Below are 25,009 nucleotides of genomic sequence, written 5' to 3' on the forward strand. Positions count from 1 at the left end.
ATCCACTGTGTGTGTGTTCACTCGTCAGCTGAGGACGACACGATGAGACAACAACTCTTTGACGATTGTGCACAAATGATTCAATAAACAAGATTCAAGAAACTTCTCTGTTGATTTTATATCTTTGTAAGTTTTTACCATTAGAAATCACACAACTTTGGCTCCACAAACTAAGCTTTTTGTCCGGTTCTTTTTCTGCGACCGTGATCCAGCGGCTGGTCACCCGGGCAGGGCCCCTTCGCCCGGGGGAGGGCCCCTTCGCCCGGGGGAGGGCCCCTTCGCCCGGGGAGGTTCAGAGCTGATCTACTTGACGTTGTGGTGAGTTGTCTTGTTTGAAGAGGGCTGCCTCGCTCATAAATATTAACAACAAAAAAAACAAAGAGGGGAAACTTAAACACTAAACTTTAGTTGGAACACCCTCCACTACTTCTGTGAGAAGACAGAGGGCGCGTGAGAGAAGAGAGAGTCTTACCAGAGATTTCCCTGACAGAAGGATCCACCAGACGTTCCTAACAGACCCTCACAGTTCACTTAGGCCTGCCAGGTGAATATTGTGATTTTAACAAGCACAAAAAGGTCTTCTTTAAAATACTTTAGGTTAAGGAAAACATATAGAAAAGCCAAAATATTGATCTTAATTTTTTATTTTATTTTACAATATATTTGAAATAGAGACATCTGATAACACAGCACTTTAAACTAGAATCATGTTACTGTACATTCATTTTGTAGGCTATAATGTCATTTTGGTATAGCGTTTTCTACACTGTAAAAACAAAAACTTACATATTTAAAACATTACAAGTTTTCACACACTCGTAGAGCTTTTTGAGGAGATGGATGTTGCTGGCTGAGAGCAGATGACCCGCCTGCTCGCAATATTACATCAATATCATAATCTACGAACATCAACAACATTGTTCTCCATCAGGATTCTTAACCGGTGACCTGGGACCCACAAAGGTTTTAAAGGAAGTTAGACATTCAGAAATAGTTCATGGTTCATTTCTGTTAGAGCCTATTGTACCTTGTTGTAGTGGACGAGGAAACCGGAGCAGCCATTTTAGTGCAAACCTTGACTGACTGGAGTGGTACTCTTATAACTAAAGTTTGATACTTATATCACATAATCTTGCATAATCCGACGGCTCGTGGGTTATTTTATTTATAAATACAGTCTATGGTTTGGAGTGAATGTGTAAAGTGGTAACAATCGTGTATAGCTGATTTATTTAACAGCAAAATCCGGGTCCCAAGTCAAACCAGTTCCAAAATTGTGGTTAAAATCATCAACACTCAAAACAACACAACCTCACATTTAAATATTTTGAAATAAATACCGTGTCTATTGCGTGAGCCACAGAAAAATACATTGAGATTACACAGTCCTTTGAATCCTGCTGAGGAGCCTGCGACAGACAGGGACAAACAGATAGGAAAATATAATAGGCCAGTTTATATTAATATTAATAAGGCCTTATAGACACATTTATTTGAACTGCAGCATCAAGTCTCAGAGCAGTGACACAATCAGCTTAAGTACAAACAAAACTCACTACTTTGAAATACAATAGTGAGTGAACGATGAGTATATTTAGTGAAATGTGGTCCACTACTAAATATGCACTACAGAACGTGTCTGTTTGGGGCACCTGCTCGTCAAAATGGACTTTTAATACAGGATTTCATGTTTATACAAGTCCAAAAGCTTTTTCCCCGTTTATTTAATTATAGATGCTCAACATTTTTTACTTTGATGTGATCTCACTAGGCCGGGTAGCATCACTTGTTTATTTCTCTTTATGGAGGTAGACAAGTTTAATGCCATACTGTGGGACATTTCAGGCAAAGGCAGAACATCTCCAGGGAAACGAGCAGGTGGCGGACCCTCGAGCAGAATAGTCACATCGTGCACATTTTAGGCTGTGTTCACAACAAGCAAAAGTGGCCCAAACTACTTTTTTTAGTGCAATAAATGTCCTGTTTTAGTTTGTGGTTTCATCATAATGTGCAAAGTGGACTTAAGAGTCAAAGTCGTCATCTCAACCTCTAATACTTGTACGGCTTGAGATTCATTCAGAAATCATGAGCCAGTATACTCTGTGCTCGCTCCAAGTCTCAATAAATGAATAAAAGAAGTGTTGTCAGGAAGGGCATCTGGCTTAAACCCTTAAATGCCAAATTGAAAGGCAAATCACAGCTTGTTAATTTGCTGTTGTGACCCTGGTTGACTGAAGTCGTTCTGCGCGGTTGGCGTGGTATAGCCCTTACTACGCACAAGTGCAAAGATTGTCGGACTTTACGAAAATATTTGAGAAGATTCACAGCAAATTATTTCTAAAATCTGATGAACCAAAGAATGGAACTGAAACGACTGCACATCGCACCGGGTTTGTCGAGTTGTAGTGTGTTGTTTGGTCATGTTTTTGTACATTTATGGAGAAATGTCACGTGGGAGAATGGGTGACGTAGGCTTGTGGGCGGAGCCTCGTACAGAATCTTACAGTTAACAATAAAGAGGGTTTGGGCCTGGGAAAGATCGCTAAAATACTCAAAGAGAGATAACTTTGAATGAGCGATCACGGCAGTCCGTCCCTCCCGACCAGACACTCCAGCATTAATCAGTCAGTAGCAGCGGCCCCAACTGTTCATCCTTCTGGACCCGTGAATGTTTTCAAACGGTATGAAAGCAACTTATTGACCGTATTCGACTTGGTTTGAGCCACTGTTGCACTTTGTGAACGGCTGCCATCCAAAACCTGATAACACTAAATATATTAGAATATGTTTTTACAATCAAACATCAACATCACACTGTATGACTGGAACAGGGACCCAAGCAGCCACCGCAACTGCACAGCAAAAAATCAACGTCTACAGAGTTAAAACGACTTGTATTCGAACGAGAAATCATCATTTAAAAAAGAAAAACAAGTTCAGATTTAACTCCTCGTTAGACCTAGACTATTACATTTTGGGTTTTGTTACTGCGGCGCTATACTCCACCCAGAGCCTTTTCTGTTCAGCGCCCAGACTATGGAAGAGCGCCCTCTGCCTGTCAGATCCTCTCAGTCTTTAACACAGTTTAAGACTAGACTGAAAACCCACCTCTCCTCCCTGGTATTTAACACGAGCTCGTCCAGGATATGTTGGTGTTTTATTGTTCTTTTTCTATATATCGTATTATATCTATATTTGTTTTTTACTTTTATGTGGAGCACTTCGGTCAGATGAAGCTGTGTCCTGATTGGCAAAACCCGACAAAACCCACAATGTCGATGAAACGTTCTGCACTGACAAAGACGCCGACGAAGGTTTGAACTTTGAGAGAGTTTAAACGAGAGAGAAATGTGAGAAAATGTTAACGCCTGTGTGAGAAAAGTGTATAAAGTGTGTGGTGAGGGGTTTTACAGACAAAAACAGAGAGAATAATGTAAAAAATAAAGCTGACACTTCACAATTTTTGCTGGTTATTTTTAGATCGTGACCCTCGAGATAAACCAGGGACCAGTGTGAACTATACTACGAAATAAATACATAAAAATACAGAAACTATGCAGTAATATCTTACATAAATCTACACAATAAAAGCTTAAAATAAAAATAATCTAAACTTCTTAAATGCACTTTCAACTCAAATTGTAGACGTTCATTTTGTGCGGTGAAATCACAGACGTTTGATCAAACCTCAGTCCCATCGCTGCTGCTGGGTGTGAATAAAACTACTGTTGCTTGATATAAATATAAAGGACGTGTGCATTGCTCTAGTAGAGGCTGTCCAGGCTCTTCTCTTCACGATGCGGGTCACGACCACAGGGGGGCGTACTGTGCTTATCCTGAAACTGCTGCAGTAATTCGATCACTGCTTTGTGGCCGAAGTGAATCGCTTCATCCAGCGGAGTGTTTCCCCATCTGAGTCAAAAGTAAAACGCTCATGAACAAATGGTTTTACAAAGAGATTCTTTTGTGTTTAACTTAAAGGGAGAGTAACATTTTGATTTTAAAGGGCCCATGTTACGCTGTTTTCTCATCTGTTCTAATGTCGTTTCCTCGTCACACACAGACCTGGAGTTGTGTTTTGTTTCATTCTCACATGTTTAAGTCACAAACTCTGCAGATTTAGGCTGAGTTCTTCTGTCATCACGAGGTGGAACGTTGCATTTTGAGCTTTGGAGATGTAAACAGACTAATAATAAAGTGTTTCTCAAACATGTGTGAGTGAAAACACGACTCCAGGTCTGTTTTTGAGGAGGGAACATTTTAACATGGCCAAAGAATCCATTTTGTGTCATAAAGGACCTTTAAATTTCATAAACGTGATCTATGTGTGTCCAGATACAACGTAGACATGTTCAAATCAAACATGGATTTGACTTTTAATAAATCTACTGCTGATTAAGTCTTAATTACACACACATTGGACATTTTCATTGTGTGTTTTGGTTGTTATGTCATTGTGTGCCCTAAATCCTTATGTGTGTTGATGTTGTGTATCTCTTGGACCTCATGTTGGTGATCTGTTGTTACACACAGGTGTATCTCTGGTCTGTTTGTCTACGAGGCCGTGTGTCCTGGAGTCACTTAGATTAAACTGGTCTGATTATTGTGATGTATAAATACTCTGTGTATGTTCATTTGAGCTGAGGGCGACTCAGGGACAACGGCTCTTTGACCATTGTGCACAAATGACTCAATAAATCGGACTTTTTGATTCGAGACAACTTCTCTGTTGATTTTATATTTTATTTAAGGTTTTTATTATTAGAAATTCCACCACACGTCCCAAGAGGGAATCAGAAGCAGAATGAGGCTCACATGAGTCTCTCATTTGTGTTGTCAGTTTCAGCGCTGAAATTCAGTTGGTTTAAACCTAAAAGAACTCTCTCTGGTGTGAATCCTCACGACCTAAACCCCAGCACCTGCAGCCCATCATGGATCAGTGCTAGTGCAGCCTCTGCAGCTCAGGGACTGAATCTGGAGGTTCTGAACATGAGGCCTGTCCAGAAACTGAGAATGAGATCCACTTTTATGTGTCTATCTGGAGGATAAACTTGTACCTTTTTAAAACTACATACCCTTCCTTTAAATTCAACTCTTCATGTTGAGTTATAAGAAATGTTAAAATTTATTATATATAAATATAGACCAGATAAATATAAAACTCAATTTAAATATTGAACCATCCAAACAGCAGGATTTCAGCCTCAGACTTACCTGTCTCTGGGGACAGGGTTCACTTTACAAGCATCAAGTAGGAAACCCACCACCTCCACATGTCCTGCAGGGGGAGCAGTAATTATCATTTATACCATATACACCGCCCGGCCAAAAAAAAAGTCACCACCTGGATTTAACAAATAGGCCCGAGCCTGTAGGTACGAGTCAGGTCTAGGTTCAGCAACAGTCTGTGCTCAAAGAATGAGACGCCTGAATAAACTGAATGACCAGGTTATTCCATCAGTGGATTTGTTCTTCCCTGATGTCACGGGCATATTCCAAGATGACAATGACCAGGATTCATCAGGCTCAAATTGTGACAGAGTGGATCAGGAGCAGAGACGTCATTTTCACACATGGATCGTCCACCACAGAGTCCAGACCTTAACCCCAGTGAGAATCTTTGTGCTGGAGAAGCTTTGTGCAGCGTCAGACTCGACCATCATCAATGCAACAGGTGAAAAATTAATGCAACACTGGATGGAAATAAATCTGTGACGTCGTAGAAGCCAAATCGAAACAAAGTCACAGAGAATGTGACGTAATTAAAGCTAAAGGAACAACCAAATATTAGAGTGTGACCTTTTTTTTGGCCAGTGTATGTGATGTACATATGATGCAGTATCAGAGCTCATCTAAAAACATACAACTAGACAAACACTGAGTGTTTTTAGTGTTTTCACCTTCTGCTGCTGCCACGTGCAGAGCCGTCCTGGAGTCATAGTCTCTCTGCTCCATGTCCATCGAAGACAAGGCGAACCTGCACACGCCCAGGTCCCACCAGAGACACAAGACAAGATTAAGACACGAAACACGTCATTTGAATGAGTCTTTTGAATGACAGTTTTTGGATGTATTAGACATGTGCACGCCTGAAGTCTGATTTAAATGGGTCAAATTCAGTACAAACACATGTTCTGTATCATTATTAAACCATTAAAAGAAACATTCATAAATATTACATTGTACGTTTGAACAGGGTACATTTTTATTTTTGTTTAATTTGCTCATAGAACCTAAAGTCTTTTTGCCTTTGTAAAACTTTTTTTTTTTCCATTAAAAATAATACATATAATGCAGTCCTGCTGACAAAGCACTGGAGTCAACAGAAGGTGCTACCTCCACTTCATCCACTAGATGTCAGCACCAGACGGACAGAAAAATACTATTGTATAAATACTGTATTAAAGAACCCAGTGGTGGTTATGCATTTTACCTCCGGAGAGCAGAGACATCTCCTGTATAAGCTGCAAACAGCAGGTTTATCACCGACTTCACCTAAAGACAAACAAAACACAAACTATAAAACACAGTAAAGTAATACGGCGATGGAAGATGGAACGATGACACGACAGAAAACACATTATGAACAGTCGTACACAGCAGAGCACCACAAGCAGCACGTTTACTCACCCGACGGTCACCATTTAGCCCCCTGCTTCTCAAACTGTGGTGTGCGTACAGCCGGAGGTACAGAGGAGCTTGGGGTGCACATTAAAGGGATGCTATGTAACTTTTGTGGCTCGTTTCCATGGAGATGTGATCGCTTTGCGTAGAGTTGCATTAAACTTATCTGGCCGTGTTACAGGTCAGATCTGTGGACTCGCGACCCCGTTCACAGTCAGACGTGGTGCGCCCAGGTGTGTCACGATAATCGATAATCGTTCAATAAATGAAAGCTGGAACAATGTTTTTGAATTCATCACTTTAAAAGTAAATATATAATAAAGTACTAAAGTTTTTCATTCATCTGTTTATTTACTGCTGATCATGTTTTTTTTTAACAATATTGTAGATTTATAATAGTTTTTGTGGTTTAAATCTGCTCTTGGGTTTTTTGTGGCATAAATGAGTTCAGTATTATTGTTTATATTTACTGCAGCGATATATCGAAGTTCAAAATGTGTTATACGTGTCCGATATTACACAAAACTTTAAGCTTCAAGCCGTGTTATAACGTTCATGCTCCAGCTCCTTTTACCTTCAGTTCGGTCGAGATAAGCGACAACTCCAGGACTGAAATGATCCAAATGATTCAGGTGAAGGTGGAGTTTAAAAACACACTGATCACCACACGATGACATCACAAGGTGGAACAAAATAAACGATAAAACTGAAATTCATTTATTCAATAAGCTTAAACCAGGACAGTATCTATAATGTGTCATGTGAGCGAATTATTGGACCGTTGACAACTTAAAAACCATCATAAAGGAATGGTACTACAACTAATTTTAACAAAACTAGAGCAGAGAAAAAGTACATGGAGAAATATTGGGCCTGAAAAAATATATGACCCTAAACTACAGTTATTTAAATCTATTCTACAACTACAACAAGTGCAAAAGACAGGCACACTACAGATTTCACCAAAACTAACTGAAAACTGCATTTTAAAACTACACAATCATGCCTAGTTTACCCTCAGAAGTGCATGATTGTACTCCCTGGTTGGACGTGGACGGCATCTCTGACATAATGGTAGGCCTAATTTTATAATTGTTACCGAGCAACCACACTGTAAATATCATCAAATCTCATATAATTTACACAATATAAATCATTTTACTAAGAAAAACGGATGACAATGCTCTTTTTTTTCTTAAATTAATGGAAAAAACCTTCGGAAAAGTGCGTCTCGTGTAAACTGACGCAGTGTTTTGGACTGAGGGGGTGTCAATTTCAACATTTTTGCCATTTTTTCTTTAAATACTATGATTATATTTGCTACAAGTACTACGCTGCCAAACTGTCATGATTAGACGCACAAAAACTCACTTTATTTGTGAACTGACGTGTAAATTCTATCACCCGCTCCTTGAAAACGCCTTCATTTTCAGAACAGTGCTTCTAAGAAAACCTATACTTTGCAGCACATATCTGCAGGTCAGTGTTTTTCTGTAAACATCTCGTGCAAACTTCTGAGAACTCGTCTTCAGGGCCTGTCACTTTGATCAATAGAAAATGCAGCTTCACTGGAATCTGCCTCCGGCTTCAGATAACGCTGCTGTAAATCAGTCGTCTGTCGCATAAACGGGGAAACCGACGTGACGAGTGGCTTGTGCTTTTCAAATTACAGTGTGTAACTTCTTAACCGTGGCACATCACCATGGAAACAGGAAGTTAAAAGGTCTGATCTTACACAGAATGGACTCTTGTGAGCTTTAAGTCATGTTATAATGTTGTTACGTCGACCTGGAGTTGTGTTTTGTTTCATTCACACACGTTTGGAGATGTAGAGTCATAATAAAGTGTTACTCAAACCTCAAAACGCTCTGTTCCACTTTGTGATGTCATCGAGTGGTAGTTTTCAAGTCAACAGCTCCTTTTACCTTTAGTTCAGTCGAGCGTTTTCTGTTTGAGAGAAGAACTCAGCCTAAATGTGCAGAGGTTTGTGCGTTAAACGTGTGAGAATGAAACAAAACACAACTCTTCCGTATATTTTTGTTGAGGAAACGTTATAAACAGATAAAGTGGCATAATTCTGTCTCTTTAAATCCATACTTCAGAACATTCTCCAGGGCGATAAACAGGTTTTCTGCCATACTGCGGAACATTATTGCCAAAGGAACAACATTTTCACAGAATCGAGCAAGAGGAGGTTGTTCTCTGGGGTAAATAAGAGTCAGGTTTGAGGAGGGGCTTTTTACTTTGAATAACAACTCAGTGTTTTTGTCCAAATGTAAGAGGTTTCTCATTTTTTGCAGAGGTCGTAGACGCAGGGTTTGGTTGGGATCTGATCTGGGCTTCTGTAATGTTTATATGAACCTGTAGATTTATTTGTTTTGTTTTTTGCTTATGTCACATTTTTTGACAGGGCACCCAAGAGAAAGAGAGTCCAGGTGCTCTCATTGGGTTCTGCTGTAAGAATAAAAATAAATCAGACTTCTCCTGTGGGAATGGGTTATAATTCCTGAAGCTTCAAGTTTCAGAGTCCAGATTGTTGTACAGATGGACAGTCTCTCCATATTTCAGAGTAGGGCTTTACTCCCGTCTGCTACCCTGCCCTACAGTAAATGTTTTAGTAACGTCACACAGATTCAGTCGTCCACGTCCGACATACGACAATAACACGTGTAGATCAAACATATAATGGATAATGCAACTTTATTTACTCTTTACACGTGACAAGGCAAAAATAAACCAGCCTTCACATCTGAATATGAAATCTTTGAGCAGATGAGACTTTATACACAACGGTGAATGTACAATCAAAATGGAAACAGGATTAATGAGGTTGGAAACACATGGCTTTTTTACTCTGAATACTGGTACTATAGAGTACTACAATACTAAAAAATTTCCAAACCAGGGAATCCACTCAGTACTTGATACTGATTATGATGCCACGATGAATAGAAAAACGCTCCTTTTTTAGAAATGTAATCTAATTTTTATGAGTAAAATCATTCGTTTTCATTCAGGAAAGCTCTTTTTGTTTTGCAGTATCGATATTTGCTCAAATGAATATCGAGTCTCAGTATTAGTTTTAGTACAGATTCATTCCTAATTTTCTGTGCTTTTGACACCCTAGTATAATGTTTTCAAGATGTACAAAAAAGTTCATGGCGTTTCCAAGATCATTAATAAAAGTGATTTGGATCAGTTGGGCACCACTTTGCAATACGGCTCTTTAAGTAAATGAACTTAGAGATTCTTTAGCATCTGGTATTAAATTTGCTTGTTTTTATTTGACTTTTTTTCAAATTGTTGGTATGATTTTAATTTTAATTTAATATATAATGTGTATTAAAGTCCTTATTGTAAAGTGGCACCTTTACAATCAATCTAAACCCACAATTAAGTTACAAATAAAATGATATGGGGGAAAAAACATAAAAACAAAACAATTAACAAGAATAGACATTGTAAAATTATACAAATGCATGCAAGAAGGTGAACCAAAAACATGGAGCGTGTACATGTTTACAGATGTGTGTCCGTCAGTCGTCCAGGTCTGATCCATCGCAAAAGATTAAAACTTTTGACCATTGACAGAATAGATTTTGAGTGAAGACGTTTCTCTGCTCGTCCAAATCTCTTCTTCAGTTCTGGTCAGATTGCTGCTGGACACTGCCTTATATCTGTCTGAAGGGGGCGCTAACGACACTGAAGCTAACGTATCTGGATACAGTTTGTTGGCTCTGTCTGTTAAACTACACCGAGTGTGAACTGTGCCCGAGTCATATTTTGCATAATTATTCAGGCCCCTTATGGGTCCTCTCACACCTATTAGCATACTGGCTAATAGCATACTGGCTAATAGCATACTGGCTAATAGCATACTGGCTAATAGGAAATAAATGACATCTAAGCCTCCCATTCCTGTTCAAAGATGGACGGTCTACCCTAAGAAAAATGGCCTCTTTAACTCTCAGTCCATTTCTTTTCTGTGGCTTAGATCTGACCCTCACTCTCTTCAAAGTTGTGGTCAGTGTGTTTGAGATGGAGAAGAACATCAGACTGTGTCCTGAGCTGTTCTCTCTCTGTTTATTCTCTTATGTAGATGAACAGCAGACTGTGTCCTGAGCTGTTCTCTCTCTGTTTATTCTCTTATGTAGATGAACAGCAGACTGTGTCCTGAGCTGCTCTCTCTCTGTTTATTCTCTTATGTAGATGAACAGCAGACTGTGTCCTGAGCTGCTCTCTCTCTGTTTATTCTCTTATGTAGATGAACAGCAGACTGTGTCCTGAGCTGTTCTCTCTGTTTATTCTCTTATGTAGATGAACAGCAGACTGTGTCCTGAGCTGTTCTCTCTCTGTTTATTCTCTTATGTAGATGAACAGCAGACTGTGTCCTGAGCTGTTCTCACTACAGTATTGTTTTTTGTGGCTTGGGTTTTTGTCCTTTGGTTGAATCAGTTTTTGTCAGTGTTTGCGGGTTTGAAAAAGACAGGAATCTCAATCTCCTCCTTCACTTTTCCCTCTGTGTTTGTGGGCTCCACTTTTCCCTCTGTGTTGCAGTGTAACTCAGTTTGTGGATGGTGTGAGTCAAACAGCAGGTTTTGGTCAGTGTGCATGTGTTCCTTGTAAACTTCTACCTGGAGACACTGGTCCTCTCCTGTTACTGCACAATCTAAAAAGGCCAGTTTGTTCTCCGTGTCTTCTTCTCGTGTGAACTTGATGTTTGGATCCACAGCATTAATATGTGCAGTAAAAGGCTCCAGATCTTGACTTTAGACTTTGGTCCAGTTGTCATCCACATTTCGACACCAAGGCCTCCTGTTCAAACTGTTCCATGTATAAATTAGCCTTAATAGAGACGGGTGAGCCCATGGCACGGCCGTGGATTTGCCTGTAGAAGTTTCCTCTAAACTGAAAATATGTGGCATTTAAACACAAACACATTTGATCAGGTGACAGTTCAGTTCTCTCTTTAAGCTTAGTCTCCTGCAGGAGCCTCCACTGCTACTGCTGTGGGGATAAAAGTGAAAAGTGCTAACAAACTGTAAACAAACAGGTGTGTTAGTTTCAGTGTAGTTAGCGCCCCCTTCAGACGGAGATAAGGCAGTGTCCAGCAGTAATCTGACCAAAACTGAAGAGACTTGGACGAGCAGACAAACGTGTTCATCCTAAAACGCTTTGTCCAGTCGACAGAATAGAACCTTCTCTTGTTATGCAAATATATACAGTAAAAGAATGTTACATGATTTGAATCGTGGTGTAAAAAATCCATATTTTCATTGATTTAATCATTAATCACATTAATGTACAGCTGATCTGTCCAGATTGTAAATTTAACAAACCATAGTTTGATTGTGTTGATGCAGGTTTGTGTTAAACATGTAAATGTTTGTGATGAGGAAACATTAGAACATGGATCAGAAAAGAGTACAGATCCTTTAAGTCAGTCCTATATACTGTATATATACAGTATATTTACTATATACTGTAGTATTTGATAATCCAGCAAAATTATGTTTTCTTATGACAAAGTTTAGAATCTTAAAAACAAACAGCTAATCGTGGTTTAACATCTCAGACTTTCACTGTGGGACTATCCCATAACTCTAGAGCTGAAGTGGGCTCTCCATTAAAAAAAACTTTATTTATAATGAGAAATACTCATAATAGAAGCTTTTGTACATTATTTACTGCATTCACAATTTTACAGCGCAAACATAAACACTGAACAATGGAAGAAGAAACACTGCTGGAATATTGGAGTTTAACCTGATCTGCCTTGAGCAATTAAATCCATCACCTTTAAAAGACAAACCTTATACCTTTACAAAGATATAATACAAGATAAAACTACAGAAATATACATATATACGGCTAAGTCGGTCTGAATGGGACTCTCAAAGACTCTGATGTGAGTCGAAATAAAGGATGAAAAAATGACTATAAATCAATTTTCACCTCAGTATTATTTATAGTTGTTATCATTTTTAGTACATATATAATTATATTTGGCCAGTTTGACAATCAAATCTTTAATTCATAAGTCATTATAACTACTTTTGATCTGACACTTGCCAGTTGATCCTTACAGTTAAACATCACGTCACACGAGGAAACGTCCCTGGAGGATCAAACGCCCCCAGCATGTGTGTTATTCACCGTATTTAGCAATACATGCAACTGAATAAAAGTTACGTACTGCACCTTTAAATATCCATTGACTACTGATTTTGATACTATTGACCTATTTGAGACTTGTCAAAATGCTACGTGCTAATTGACAAATCTAGTTGATTTAAAACTTTTTGTGACCTACTTTTTCACGTAAAGACCTAAAAAACAATCAAGCAGACACAAGTTCACCACCACCGGCCAAGACGCTGTCCACAAATATGCGCCGATACCGATCCTAGCATTGGATATCAGTGCCGATACCAAGAGAACAGGTGGATCAGGTATCGGTTAAGATGATATCTAGGTCTCAGATTAGGCCTTATGCAGAAGTCTTTAACATTAGTATGAGCAATGAACAACACAACTCTAAAGTAAATGCAGTAACATTTCCTCTATGCTCTAAAACAAGGTGATAGATGATCCTCCAACTAGGTACTCCTGTACAATCACACCACGACCCAGGTGAAGGGTGCCCTCTGTCTCTGGGTCAAATGCCAAAACTCACTTTCTTATAGAGAATAATGTCAGCTTTAACCCAAACATGGCCAAATAAGTTTGGACAGAGACTGAACCTCAGCTCAATTTCACATATAACGACACGGAGCACTTTGGCACAAACACACACTTTTCCCATAAGATATAAAACATTTCATGCTGCTCCACCTACAATTTAAAAACCTATTTCTACACCTCCCTTTGGTACAACAAGAAAAACTCTTTCCTTTCAAAACCTTAACAGTTAAATCAAACATGTCCAACCTCCACACACAGAGCCCTTATCAGACACACTGTGACGATCTATAATCAATAAAAAACAAAGACCTGCCTCTATGACATCATCTACAACCATCACAAATAAAAACTGTCCAATCAGCTGTGAGCTACTGACCTCACAGCCAATCACATTCGACCTGAGGTTTTCTTTGGTGCGTCGTTCTGTGAGGTTCATATAGTTTGATATAGTTTATTGACCTTATTCCACCACTTTGCCTTTAAATGCCACCAAACCACGATTCTTTGGTGGCGGCTCTTCCGAAGCAGGAGTCATATTCATTTCAAAGGGAAATCTGAGAGAAGTTGGAGAATTTTCGCTGTTTCGCTGCCGAGATATAAAATAAAGTAGGTTGATTTGTGTAAAATGTTCAGTTCAAATGGACAGTGCAGCGATTCTCTGGGCTTTAAAACGTCTCTGTATAAGACGAGCCGCTCCACGTAAAACAATACAACCTGAACCACGACGGCGGCGCCCACTTCCCCAATAAGGTCAATAGTAATTTGAAAACACTTTTTTGCAGCGTCACCTGTGCCTGGCTTACACTAGGCCTGTGAATTCATCTTTGGCATTTTTCAACAACAAAATCATCTACAACCTCAACAAAAAAACACAGTCCAGCTCCTGAACCAAGGCCACGAGTGAATCAAATATCCAAGGTGCAAGTCCAAAATCTCTACATAAACCAGGGCTGCAGTAAGTTTAAAGCAGTACATACGAATCAGGCCATTGATACTTCGCAGCTGATGTCATCAAGACTCCCTGTGACGCTAACTGGAGGCACTGCTGTGTAACTCACGCCCCTGATCAGCACAGGCGCTTCAGTCGATTTTGCATTTCATTTCTTAAGTTTTCATACTTAAGACCTAACAACATTCTGGCTGTGTTTGTGAATGCATCGAGCATCGTGTCACCATGGTAACTGCTGAACATTCCACCACAGACATGCATGCAGTACACCCCCAGCGTGACGTCGCTGCAAAGTATCAATCATGTCTCGTTTGTAGAAAGGCGCTTGAATCTTGTGCAGAAAATGTCATTCGAACTAACAATCTTAAATGTATCCTCTGAGGAACGTTCTGGTTAAAGTTTCAGACAATTCCAGCATTTATGATCGAGAAAAACATGTGGAGCACGAGTAAACTCCTTTTTTTTTCTCCGAAGAGCAATCACTCAATCGCTCTCCATGTCATTCAAATTGGAGCCTCAGTGTCAGTTGGTATAGTGAGAAGTAGCAGTAGCAGTAGTAGTAGTAGTAGTAAGTATTTTTATCATCAGGGACTGTGTTTTCTTTGAAAAGTTTTACAAAAGCGCTATACATTAAGAAAATACAATCAAATATGTGATATTGGATTAAATTACTTGAACTCAGAATCATAATTTGAGTTGTTTTTGTTTTTTGATTATTTTACTTTTTAGGCTCGACTTATTACATTTTTCTCAAATTTGAATACTTATTTTAAAATATATTTATCAAATATTAGTTTTTCTCTCATCTCTTGACTTCACTAGCAGACAAATTAACTTCAAATACAAAAACAACAACAACAAATCAAATAAGTCATATAGGCCCAAAAAGTAATTCATTTTACCAAGTCAAAACTAAATTCTTTTCTGATTTAAGAGTAATTTGTTAAATCATCTTCCATTTCGTTGAATCAAAGTAATTTGAAGTAATACCAATATTTGATGTTTGCAGTGTAACGTCCCATGGCCCACACAGTACCCCGTATGCCACAATAAATACTCTTGTACATAATAAATAAAGGCTGGTGTTTAGTTGACCTCGCTGGCTGTATTGTCCATCCTATACACTACAGTGGTGGAGCTGTCCTGGTTGGTTTCCGTGGGACACACTTTTTTCCACAGTGGGGCTTTAAGCGCGAGCTCCTGCTGCAGACTCTCGTAATCCATGGGCCGACGTGTTTGCTGCTGATTTAATTAAACACCAATGACAAATTAGTATAGGTTTGGAGAGGGACAGGGGGAGGCTGATGCTACAAGTACAGCTAAAGTCGGTAAAGAAGAGGCCAGTGGTTCTCAAACTATGGTGCGGGTGCAGGTTTTTTTGTGGATTAGGGTTTGGTTCACATTTTGGTTTCGGGAGGAAGATAAGCACCTTAAGATGATGAGGTCGTCTGTGTTTCTTCTTTATCTCTATGAATATTTACATTACAGATTCTCACTGAAGGCATCAAAACTATGAATGACACGTATGGAGTGAACAAAAACACTTACTCAAAATAAATCTACACTTATTTTAGATTTTGCTTTACTGCTTCAGACACCAGGTTTTCACGTTACTTCATGAAGCTCAATGAGAGAAGGCCGAGTGTGTGCAGCAAAGAGCAAAGAGTGGCACTTTCAGGAGTTTGAAAAAAACCAAAAACTATTCAGTAGAGTTATTTAACTTTCTATTCTTTGTTACATAATTTGCATCATGTTTGACTCTTGTGTTTAAATGTAAAATGTAGAAAGTAAACACTCAGTGAGAGGAGTGTGTAAACTTTTGCCTGGTACATACTCTACGTACTCTTTTCTTAATATTTAATTATTATTATTCTGTTACTATTAAACTATTATTTTATTATGAAATACAAAACACTCAAACTGGTGTCAGCGCTGGATTGCTCTTTCAAAAACAAATGGCTGATTATTCTACAGGGTTTGGATGAAACGTACTTATTACGTAATAAACTCCAAGACTGAAGACAAACTTTCAGTCTCTTAGTCGTCTGTTCAGATTTCAGCTTTCTGTTTAGAGACGCCATTTTGAGGACTTCTTACCACGTGATGATGTAATACTGTGTTATTATTAAGCACATTTTTCTGAGAACCACTGGACTAAGCTTTATCATATAATGTTAGTAATATTAGTGTTAACTGAACAACAGCTACAACATATTAGGAAACTGTTTTTCACCGAGTACCGATTGTACTACGAAATATTTCACTGCCATCACAAAACATCCAGAGCAAAACATGCAACATGCCAACGGAGCGGTCTCTGTCAGCGCAGGAGGAGCTCAAACTGCACGTGAAGTTGTTAAAAGTGTGAAAAGCGTGTTAGTTTAAAGCATACTTAAAAGAGCAGATAAATGGCCCGTCTGTGTTCTCAGGTTTGTATTTTCAGTAACAATAAAACTCACACCACAATAGACACACTGTATTAACACTATGTCCACGACTATATGGAAACTTACTATTAACAAAGATGCATTTTGGTTTCAAAGATACTATTTGAAAAGCTCCATAGAATCCAAAATGGAGACACGCTTTTCCCCTTGACCTGCTTCTGGTCAGGGAGAGCGGCTTCTCTGATCTGGGGACGACATTTTGCACAACACTTAACACTGTTTTGTCTGGATTTAGACCTAGTTTTAGACCTGGTCCTGGATTAGTCCTACTTTAGACATGTTAAAAAGCCATTTTCTTCCAGAGATGGAAACTTTCTTCTCAAATTCTAAGTACAAGAAGAATATTCTCATAGGTTTCAGTTTCTTGATGTTGCTGCCATTTTGAGGACATTTGACCACTGAAAAGGCAGGTTTGAATTGCTAGTTGCTATGGAAACAGCCCTAATTTTCCATCTTTCTGAAACCTATGGATAAAGAAATATTAGTCAAAAGTATTAGTTGCTTTCGCTAAATGGCCAAAGGAGCATCAAGCGGATTGTTAGTCCAAGCACCTTTATAGTGAGATGTTAATGCAATGGAACTTATGGACAGATGAGACGGATGAGACGGATGAGACAGACAAGACAGACGAGATGAGACAGATGAGACGGATGAGACAGACAAGACAGACGAGATGAGACGGATGAGACGAACATTTGAAACAGACAGATGAGACAGACATATGAGATGAAACAGATGAGATGGACTTTTGAAACGGACAGATGAGACAGATGAGATGGACAGATGAGACACACAGATGTTCTAAGGCGTAGGTCCTTACCCGCTGGTCCCCTCCTTCGCGGCGTGGGTCGTACTTCTTTGCAAAGTGCCTCAGGTTGTCATAATTGTGGAAGTTAAACAGGTCGACCAGATCCTGGATAAATAATAAACAAGTGTTTTTCAAACATAAGTCTGATACTATTTAAGAGTTTATTTAAATATGTCACTACCAAAGCATCACACACAACATTCAAACTTCATCATTCCATTTTGTGTAAAACAGACAAACAAATGCACACACAAAATGTGTACAGCAGAACAAATGGAATTCAGTTTACATGAAATGTGCATTATTTTAACTGAACATAAAACCAACATTTCTAACACACATACACACAATAAAAACATATAAAGTGCAGGTTTAGAAGAGAAGTTTGTGCAGACATAACACACACTCGACCAGGCCGTAACATGCATTAAAAATAAAAACACATCACTCTTCAGCTAATTCAAAAATAGGTTAATCAGATAATTAAAACTATTATCAAACTATATACTCATTTGAGCAAGTATCGATAATGTTTTTTGTTTGGGTTTTTTTAAAATCAGAAGTAGTGACCACATGGCAGAATCAAATACTATTTAGATTTAAACATGACAATAGTGTTTAAAAAAAAAAGAGCTTTTAAACTTATCATCTGGGTTTAAAATAGAGTTTCAAGTCTATTCATTAGTATTGAAACTGAAATGTTAGTATGGTGAAAATGCCGCTCCTTTCTACCATCTACTTTTATCTCAGTAAAGGCACGCAGACATTGCAGCTTTTCTGGGAGAGGACAAAAGTGTTTTCAAAGTGCAGTTGTACAAAAGCTGCAGGTTGTGTGTATTTTTGAATAACGTACCGTACAGAACTGGATCCCTCTGACCGAGTTGCCCAGTTTGTCCAGAGGCGGAGACCAGCACATGATGCCCATGACGTTGGGCACCACCAGGAGGATGCCCCCCGCCACCCCGGATTTGGCCGGCAGTCCCACCTACGGCACAGGAAAACATTTACACAATCTGACCATCTGCAGAGGCAAAGTTGAAAAAGGAAACAAACAGTGCACTATCAATAATAAACTCTTCAGTTAAGGTGAGAGATAAAGCTGTGGTTTGTGTACAAAGGTATTTCTTACTTTACAACCAATTACACAATGGGTCAAACTCAAACCTTTAGACAACACTATTATTATTTCACTTCATTATATCACTGTAGTGGGCGACAGTGGCTCAGGTGTCCGTCTACTGAAAATATTCTACACAATTGTTTTTCCATTTTGTAAATTATAATTTTTAAAGAGCCTTGGTGATATAATGCTGATACAGTGATCTTGTCCTGTAATTCATTTTGCATTGAATCTATTTAGAATGTAAAAAGCTGTGTCTGGAAATGCTAAAGCTAAAGGTTTGCTCTGTCCTGTTTACATCGTCTCCACAGCGCTGCCGCAGTGAACACAAATCATCTACTGGTTATGTATACAACGTATTCTTCAATGTTTATGTCTGCTAAAAAAGTAGGACACATACCACAGAGGTCAGCAAAAGTGTGCTGCCTCCAGTGGACGTCACACTCTCACACCTGGTTCAGCTTACGAGGGCGGTGTTTATGCCGTTAGACCAATCACAGGGCTCTTCAAAGACCACACCCCTCCAGCTCTCTGCCCTTTAGTCTCTGGGCACGGCCAGTTTAACACTGCGGCCAAGCAACACTGGGCTTTTTTGGAAAGTTGCGTGCAAATTTTGAGAGTTGTAGGTTGCATTTTATGTTTCACTTGCTCCCGAGTGGCACTTTCACGCCATCAAAGAGGTGATTTTATCCTTTTTCAGTTTTGTGTCACATTAATAGAGTGTCTGCTTGTAATAACACGTTTGATTCTTAACTGCACATGAGCACAGAGGTCCAGTCTGTGTAGACTCACTCGCGAATCTAAAATACACAGCTCTCTCCACTGTTTGTTGTTGTTTCTGCACAGCACCAAATGCACAACGGCGCCGCGATTTTTCTGTGAGCTGCAGGCGCTTCAGATTCACAGTTATATTCAATTATGAATATTAAATGAATCATTGAGGCAGTAAAGTAATGACTTTGTTTACTCAATGATTCGTTTCAGCCCTAAATTTGGAAACGTCTTTAACTTCAGACTGAAGGACTCACGTGGAAGGCGAACTGTCCGGAGAAGTCATACATTCCGCAGGAGTGCATGAGGCTCAGAGTGTTCCTCACGGCCTCTGGGCTCAGCACGCGCTCTCCGGTGATGGGACAGATCCCGCCGTTTGCCAGAGTCGCCGCCATGACACTGGCACTCTCACACGTCACCTCAATAGAGCACAGCTACAGAGAGAAGACAGGGTTCAAACATTTTTACGGTTACTTATATTTTACCTTAAAGCTACCATCTGTAGTTAGATTGGCCGAGCTGTCCCTGTTGAATTCTTACACGTCACTGTTAAAAATGTAGCTTTAAAACAACCTAAAATAAGACTTGACCATGTGTAAAGGGCATTTGTACCTGCAGAAAACGACTAAACCCTTTAATTAAACACCAAAGTGCATTGAGGGATTACTCGGGGATTATAAATGTTCAAAATGGAGGCCACGTCTAAAGCTGGACACCGTTAAAACACATAAAACATTCATGGACTCACTTGAAAGTAGAAGTCCAGCACTGAAGTCATGTCCGTGCCGTCGGGGAAACACTGCCATGAGAAACAGTAAGAACAAAACACAAGGGCAAAGTCAGGAGTAATCAGGGGTGGGACAATAAACAACAATATCATTTATCGTTGAAGAAAAGGGGTCGACAATAATCCTTTGTGGGACATTTTATATAATCGTGAGAATCGCCAACAAAGATAATCGACATTACATCAAGGGAATGTGCAGAAATGTGCATTTCTTCTAGAACATTGTTGTTTTCACTTATAACAAAGTACAACACTATAGCCATTTATTTTATTATGAATAGGTTCCATATTTAGTTATTCAAATCCTCTATTTTATTTGATTTGAGTATTATTTAATATTTGAAGTTAAGTTTGTCTTATGCACAATTCCTTCACCTTTTTATTTTTTGGTGATGGGTCAATATGTGTTTATAAAACTCACAAAATAATAAAAGTTGTGTAATCTTGACACTCGTCTACACATTAACACAAAAAAGTAGCTGGGTGACTCATCTGAGGCCACAAACCTTCTTCTCTTTCAGATAGTAGCCGATGGCAAAGTTCCTGTCCCCTGACTCACGCTCCGACTGGAATCTGTCAACACAAACACAGCAATGATGAGACGAGACAGGAAACTCCCGTCTCCTGCCCCCGCCCCCTGCCCGTCTCCTGACCCCGCCTCCTGACCCCGCCTCCTGACCCCGCCTCCTGACCCCGCCCCCTGCAGTCAGACTATTCAGTTGACTTTATGTAGTAGGTCTGCCTTTATCAACATCTTTAAAGCTGCAATATGTAACTTAAAATCAAAGCGTGTTTCATTGCACTGACAAAAAAAACATTTTTCACAAAACGGATTCTTATTTGACCTGAACGACAGGCTCCACCTGCTTGTTTCAATGGAAATGTTGTTCCCTTGATTATAATATTCCACAGTAAGGCATAAAACAGATTTAGACGGATGCTCTGAAGGTTTTAACTTTGCATTTCCGTGGAATCATGCAGGTGACTTAAAGCATTTGAATGACTAATATTTGTTTTAAACTCAGACATCATTCTTTGGCCCACAGAAACAGAGAAAGCAAAAAATAAAGCTGATACTTTGATACTTTGTGGATTTTGCCTATTGCAGGTTATTTTTAGAATGTAACCCCCGCGATAAACCAGGGACCAGTGTTTTTGGAATGAACTGAGACATAAAGGCTAAACTAGGTCTAAACAGGCATTTACAACATACCAGGACTAATATGGGACAAAGCATAAAACAGGTCTTAAGCCGTTCCTAAAATGCTCTTTGTTTTCCCAATGGACGGTCCTGTGCACGTTTGCAGTTTTATATAAATATATATTAAACATTGTGGAAAAATAATCATTTCTATTTAACCAAATTCAAATCTCTTCACATTGATACATATTAGGACCAAATATAAAATTAATGCAATTTACTAAACAAATCAATGTGAAATGAAGCAAAGGTCTCCAGTCAAACAACCCTGGTCCTAAAGTTACAAACAGCTTTACTCAAAATAGCCTGGTCCTGTCATACTATGTACAGTATGCTCAAGGTGCACAACCTGACAGATTTACTCTACTCTGGTATTTATATTTAAAGAAATGCAGATTTATTCAATACTCACAAGTTTAATACATTGTTTCCTACCATGTTGTTCTATATAAATAGTTGTTTTGTGTGAACAGAGCGACGTTTTAGTTTTGAGAGCTTTTGCCACGCCCCCTTTTTTAGTCAACAAGTCGGGCAGACATGTTTTCAGTTGACTACAGCTCTAGTTAAAAAATACTGTCCTGAATATTAAACTACTTTATAATAACTATTTTCATTCATCATTTTATTTCGAGGACAGGTACACCTAAAGCACGTGTCAAACTCAAGGCCCCTCCCCCTCAGTGTGGCCCTCGACAGGGTAAATTAAAAAGTATGATGGTCTTAAAATGTCATTTCATCAGGAGATATGCAGTTACAGACAATTTTTACATCTAGGCAAATGCATATGCAATATTTGTAACTTGAATAAGCAATAAACACAGAAACAGTTAATTAACAAGTTAAAGTATTTACATTTATTTTACACCTGGCCCTTTGAGAGCAGCCATTTTGCTGATGTGGCCCTCGGTGAAAATGTGACCTAAAGCATCTTATAATACAAGCTCGAAAAAGAGTGGGAAGAAGAAAACGTGTCAAGTCCCAGTCCTATCTTCCATCAGGACAAATCAAACGTTTTGTTTATGTGAATCCAAACTGCACAGGCCCAACTCTATTTACAGAAGGTTTGACTTCAGTGTCCGTGTGTGAACAGATCCACAGAAAGCACAAGACGGACGACTGTAAACGGTGACATTTAGTAAGGCTGGGCGAAAATGTCCAATCAGGGCTTGGCATAATCATTTTAATTTACCTACAGTGAATAAATAACTGTTCAAATATGTTTATCTTTGGGTTTGGGTGAGTCTTATGGAAGAACTGTACCACCTCCTTAGAGTTTCAGAGGTACTTTTAAAACTCTTTAGCCTTTCAAACTTACGTAGCATTGCTGAAGCCGACATATTCGTTCCCAGCCATCTGCTTAAGGAAGTTCATGACCTGGAAGAAAAAGTGGGAAAATTAATGGGGATTATAGACAACAGAACGTGTCGATCACTATCCGTGTACGTTAGTGTAAATACTGTGCACTATTTTGCAGGTAAAAGGCAAGGCAGATTTATTTGTACACAAAGTAATTCAAAGTGCTTTACAGAATTAAAAAAAAGACATTAAAATCAAGTCCTCAGAGTGTGAAATGGTTCATATAGTCCACACATTAAGGCCCTGTACCCATTTTTCCCCACGTATTTGAGCAAAATTTGTCTTTCCCCCGGTACAAATATAGTGTATAAGCAGATCTTGAGTTCAAAATAGCTCTCCTGCATAAACAAAAAACATTTTATTCTCCACATGCTCCTCATTGTTGATTTCAAAGCCAAAACTCTGTGGTCTCAGAGTTGTGTAACGTGCTTATAAACTCATGGTGAATAATTAGGATGCTCAGACTGCATAAGGAAAGTGAGGAACGATTTTGAACCACTGCAAACCATTAAAAATGAACAATTGCTCTGTTTTTTCATGTATTTTAGATGGTAAATATCTGGCACAGGGTTAAGATCTAAACAGCTCTACTTTTAAGAATAACCTGGGATTACTCAATTCAATGTTCAAAATTTAGAAGGAAACTATTTTACCAAAGGGTACTAAAAACACACTAAGCAAATAAATAAATATTACTTACATAGTCGAATTTCTCTGCTGTGCCGGCTCCCTGCTAAGAAACAAAGAAACAAAAACTCACGGTTAGATTTTCAAAAGCAACATGTAAAAGTACAAAAGACTCACAAATGAAAATGCTATCGCTGCCAAAATAAGTCTACAGAAAAAGAAAATGTGAATTGTATAGAGTTTGATAATCAAGTGATTTTTGAGGACACAAGTGACTGAATAATTGACTTTCAAAAGGTTCAGAGGAAGGTTTAGGGAGTTAGACGATGTAGCGACAAATTAGTGTCATGAACTTTGTGTTTTGAACATACAAATCTGTGTACATGTTTGGTATAAAGGAGGATTTGTGTTGTGTCTATACTGACGCTGTGTGCGACCCGTGTGCGACCCGTGTGCGACCCGTGTGCGACCCGTGTGCGACCCGTGTGCGACCCGTGTGCGACCTGTGTGCGACCTGTGTGCGACCTGTGTGCGACCTGTGTGCTTTAGGTGCAAAGAGAAAACAGAGAAAAGTTAAATATTTGCTTGGAATGTCAATGTTTTATATTAAATCTACTTTGATTTGGTGACAGTAGTGATGCATGAAATTCTAACACAATTATTACTACTTATGGATATTAAAGCTGCACTGAGTAATTTTTTTTCTGGGGAAGGATTCAACACCTGCTTGTCCCAACAGAGATATTGCTTTGTCTGGAATATTCCACAGTATGGTATTAAGCTCATCTGTCATGCATTTATTGAATTACTAAAAGGCGTTGTTTTTTTGCAATAAAACACCCTGAAAAACATTCTAAATATGAGCAGGCTTGCCTCTTCACAGATCTGACCTGTAACTTGGCCTGTTGGTGGGGCATGCTTGTGCTCTTTGAGATAAGTCACCATGGAGATAGACAAGTAATACTGTGGAATATTCCAGGCAAAGCAATAACATCTCCATGGAGACAAGCAGGTGGTGAACCCCCCACCAGAAAAGTTACAGAGTGCACCGGTTTGTCCTCAGGCTAACTGTGTGTACTCCATAGACTGTATATCAATATAGCCCACCTGCTAGCACCGCGTTTAAACAGGACGTGAGTGTGAGCGAGTATCGACTCTGGCTCCAATTCACGTTCTATTGTAAAACTGTGTCCTCTCTCTGTCTCTGCTGCTGTCAGACTCGTCATTTTAGTCTTAAATGTTCATATTAACCCTCTACATGATCCTGGAGTTTTTATTCTGCCATTTTGTCTGAAAATAAAAGATATGAACATTAAATCAGGCGCCTTCTTTCCCCTAGATCCCCCCCCCACTAGCGTTAGCAACACTGTCAATCAAAGCTGTCTCTAAGCGCCCGCTCCGTGTCAAACCAGCGGTGCGAGCGGGAAAGGGGCGTTACCTTCAACAGCCTCGCTCCGGATTGGCTCTTTGGTTGCTATGATACTCCAAATATGAAACTCGAACGCTGCGGTGACGTCACGCTCGCGTCTTTATACAGTCTATGGGATACACCTACCAAGTAACATGTAGTACTTATTAATGGACTATCCTAGACGCATCTGAGCATTTATGTAGTGATGGAAAGGTTAAAAGGAG

The 25,009-nt window shown here is 39.2% G+C and overlaps 1 protein-coding gene across 3 annotated transcripts in view; it reads right to left on the minus strand.

Moving 5' to 3' along the window:
* Positions 1-731: 731 nt before the first annotated feature.
* Positions 732-25,009, minus strand: part of LOC117389237 (glutaminase kidney isoform, mitochondrial-like) — a 53,302-nt gene continuing 29,024 nt past the window's right edge. Inside the window, exons 8-18 of one of the 3 annotated variants that reach the window (XM_033986882.2) lie at positions 23,448-23,480; positions 22,707-22,765; positions 20,697-20,763; positions 20,152-20,202; positions 19,661-19,837; positions 18,366-18,497; positions 17,525-17,617; positions 6,434-6,495; positions 5,901-5,977; positions 5,215-5,278; positions 732-3,912 (exon numbers count right to left, since the gene is read on the minus strand). In XM_033986882.2, the coding sequence (XP_033842773.1) occupies positions 3,765-3,912; positions 5,215-5,278; positions 5,901-5,977; positions 6,434-6,495; positions 17,525-17,617; positions 18,366-18,497; positions 19,661-19,837; positions 20,152-20,202; positions 20,697-20,763; positions 22,707-22,765; positions 23,448-23,480 (963 nt within the window). In that variant the 3' untranslated portion in view covers positions 732-3,764. Of the gene's footprint in view, positions 3,913-5,214; positions 5,279-5,900; positions 5,978-6,433; positions 6,496-9,302; positions 15,500-17,524; positions 17,618-18,365; positions 18,498-19,660; positions 19,838-20,151; positions 20,203-20,696; positions 20,764-22,706; positions 22,766-23,447; positions 23,481-25,009 lie in introns of those variants that run through there. The other 2 variants (XM_033986883.2, XM_033986884.2) reach the window with 2 other exon arrangements.

Source organism: Periophthalmus magnuspinnatus, chromosome 21 (assembly GCF_009829125.3).
Source record: "Periophthalmus magnuspinnatus isolate fPerMag1 chromosome 21, fPerMag1.2.pri, whole genome shotgun sequence".
Taxonomy (NCBI): Eukaryota; Metazoa; Chordata; class Actinopteri; order Gobiiformes; family Gobiidae; genus Periophthalmus; species Periophthalmus magnuspinnatus.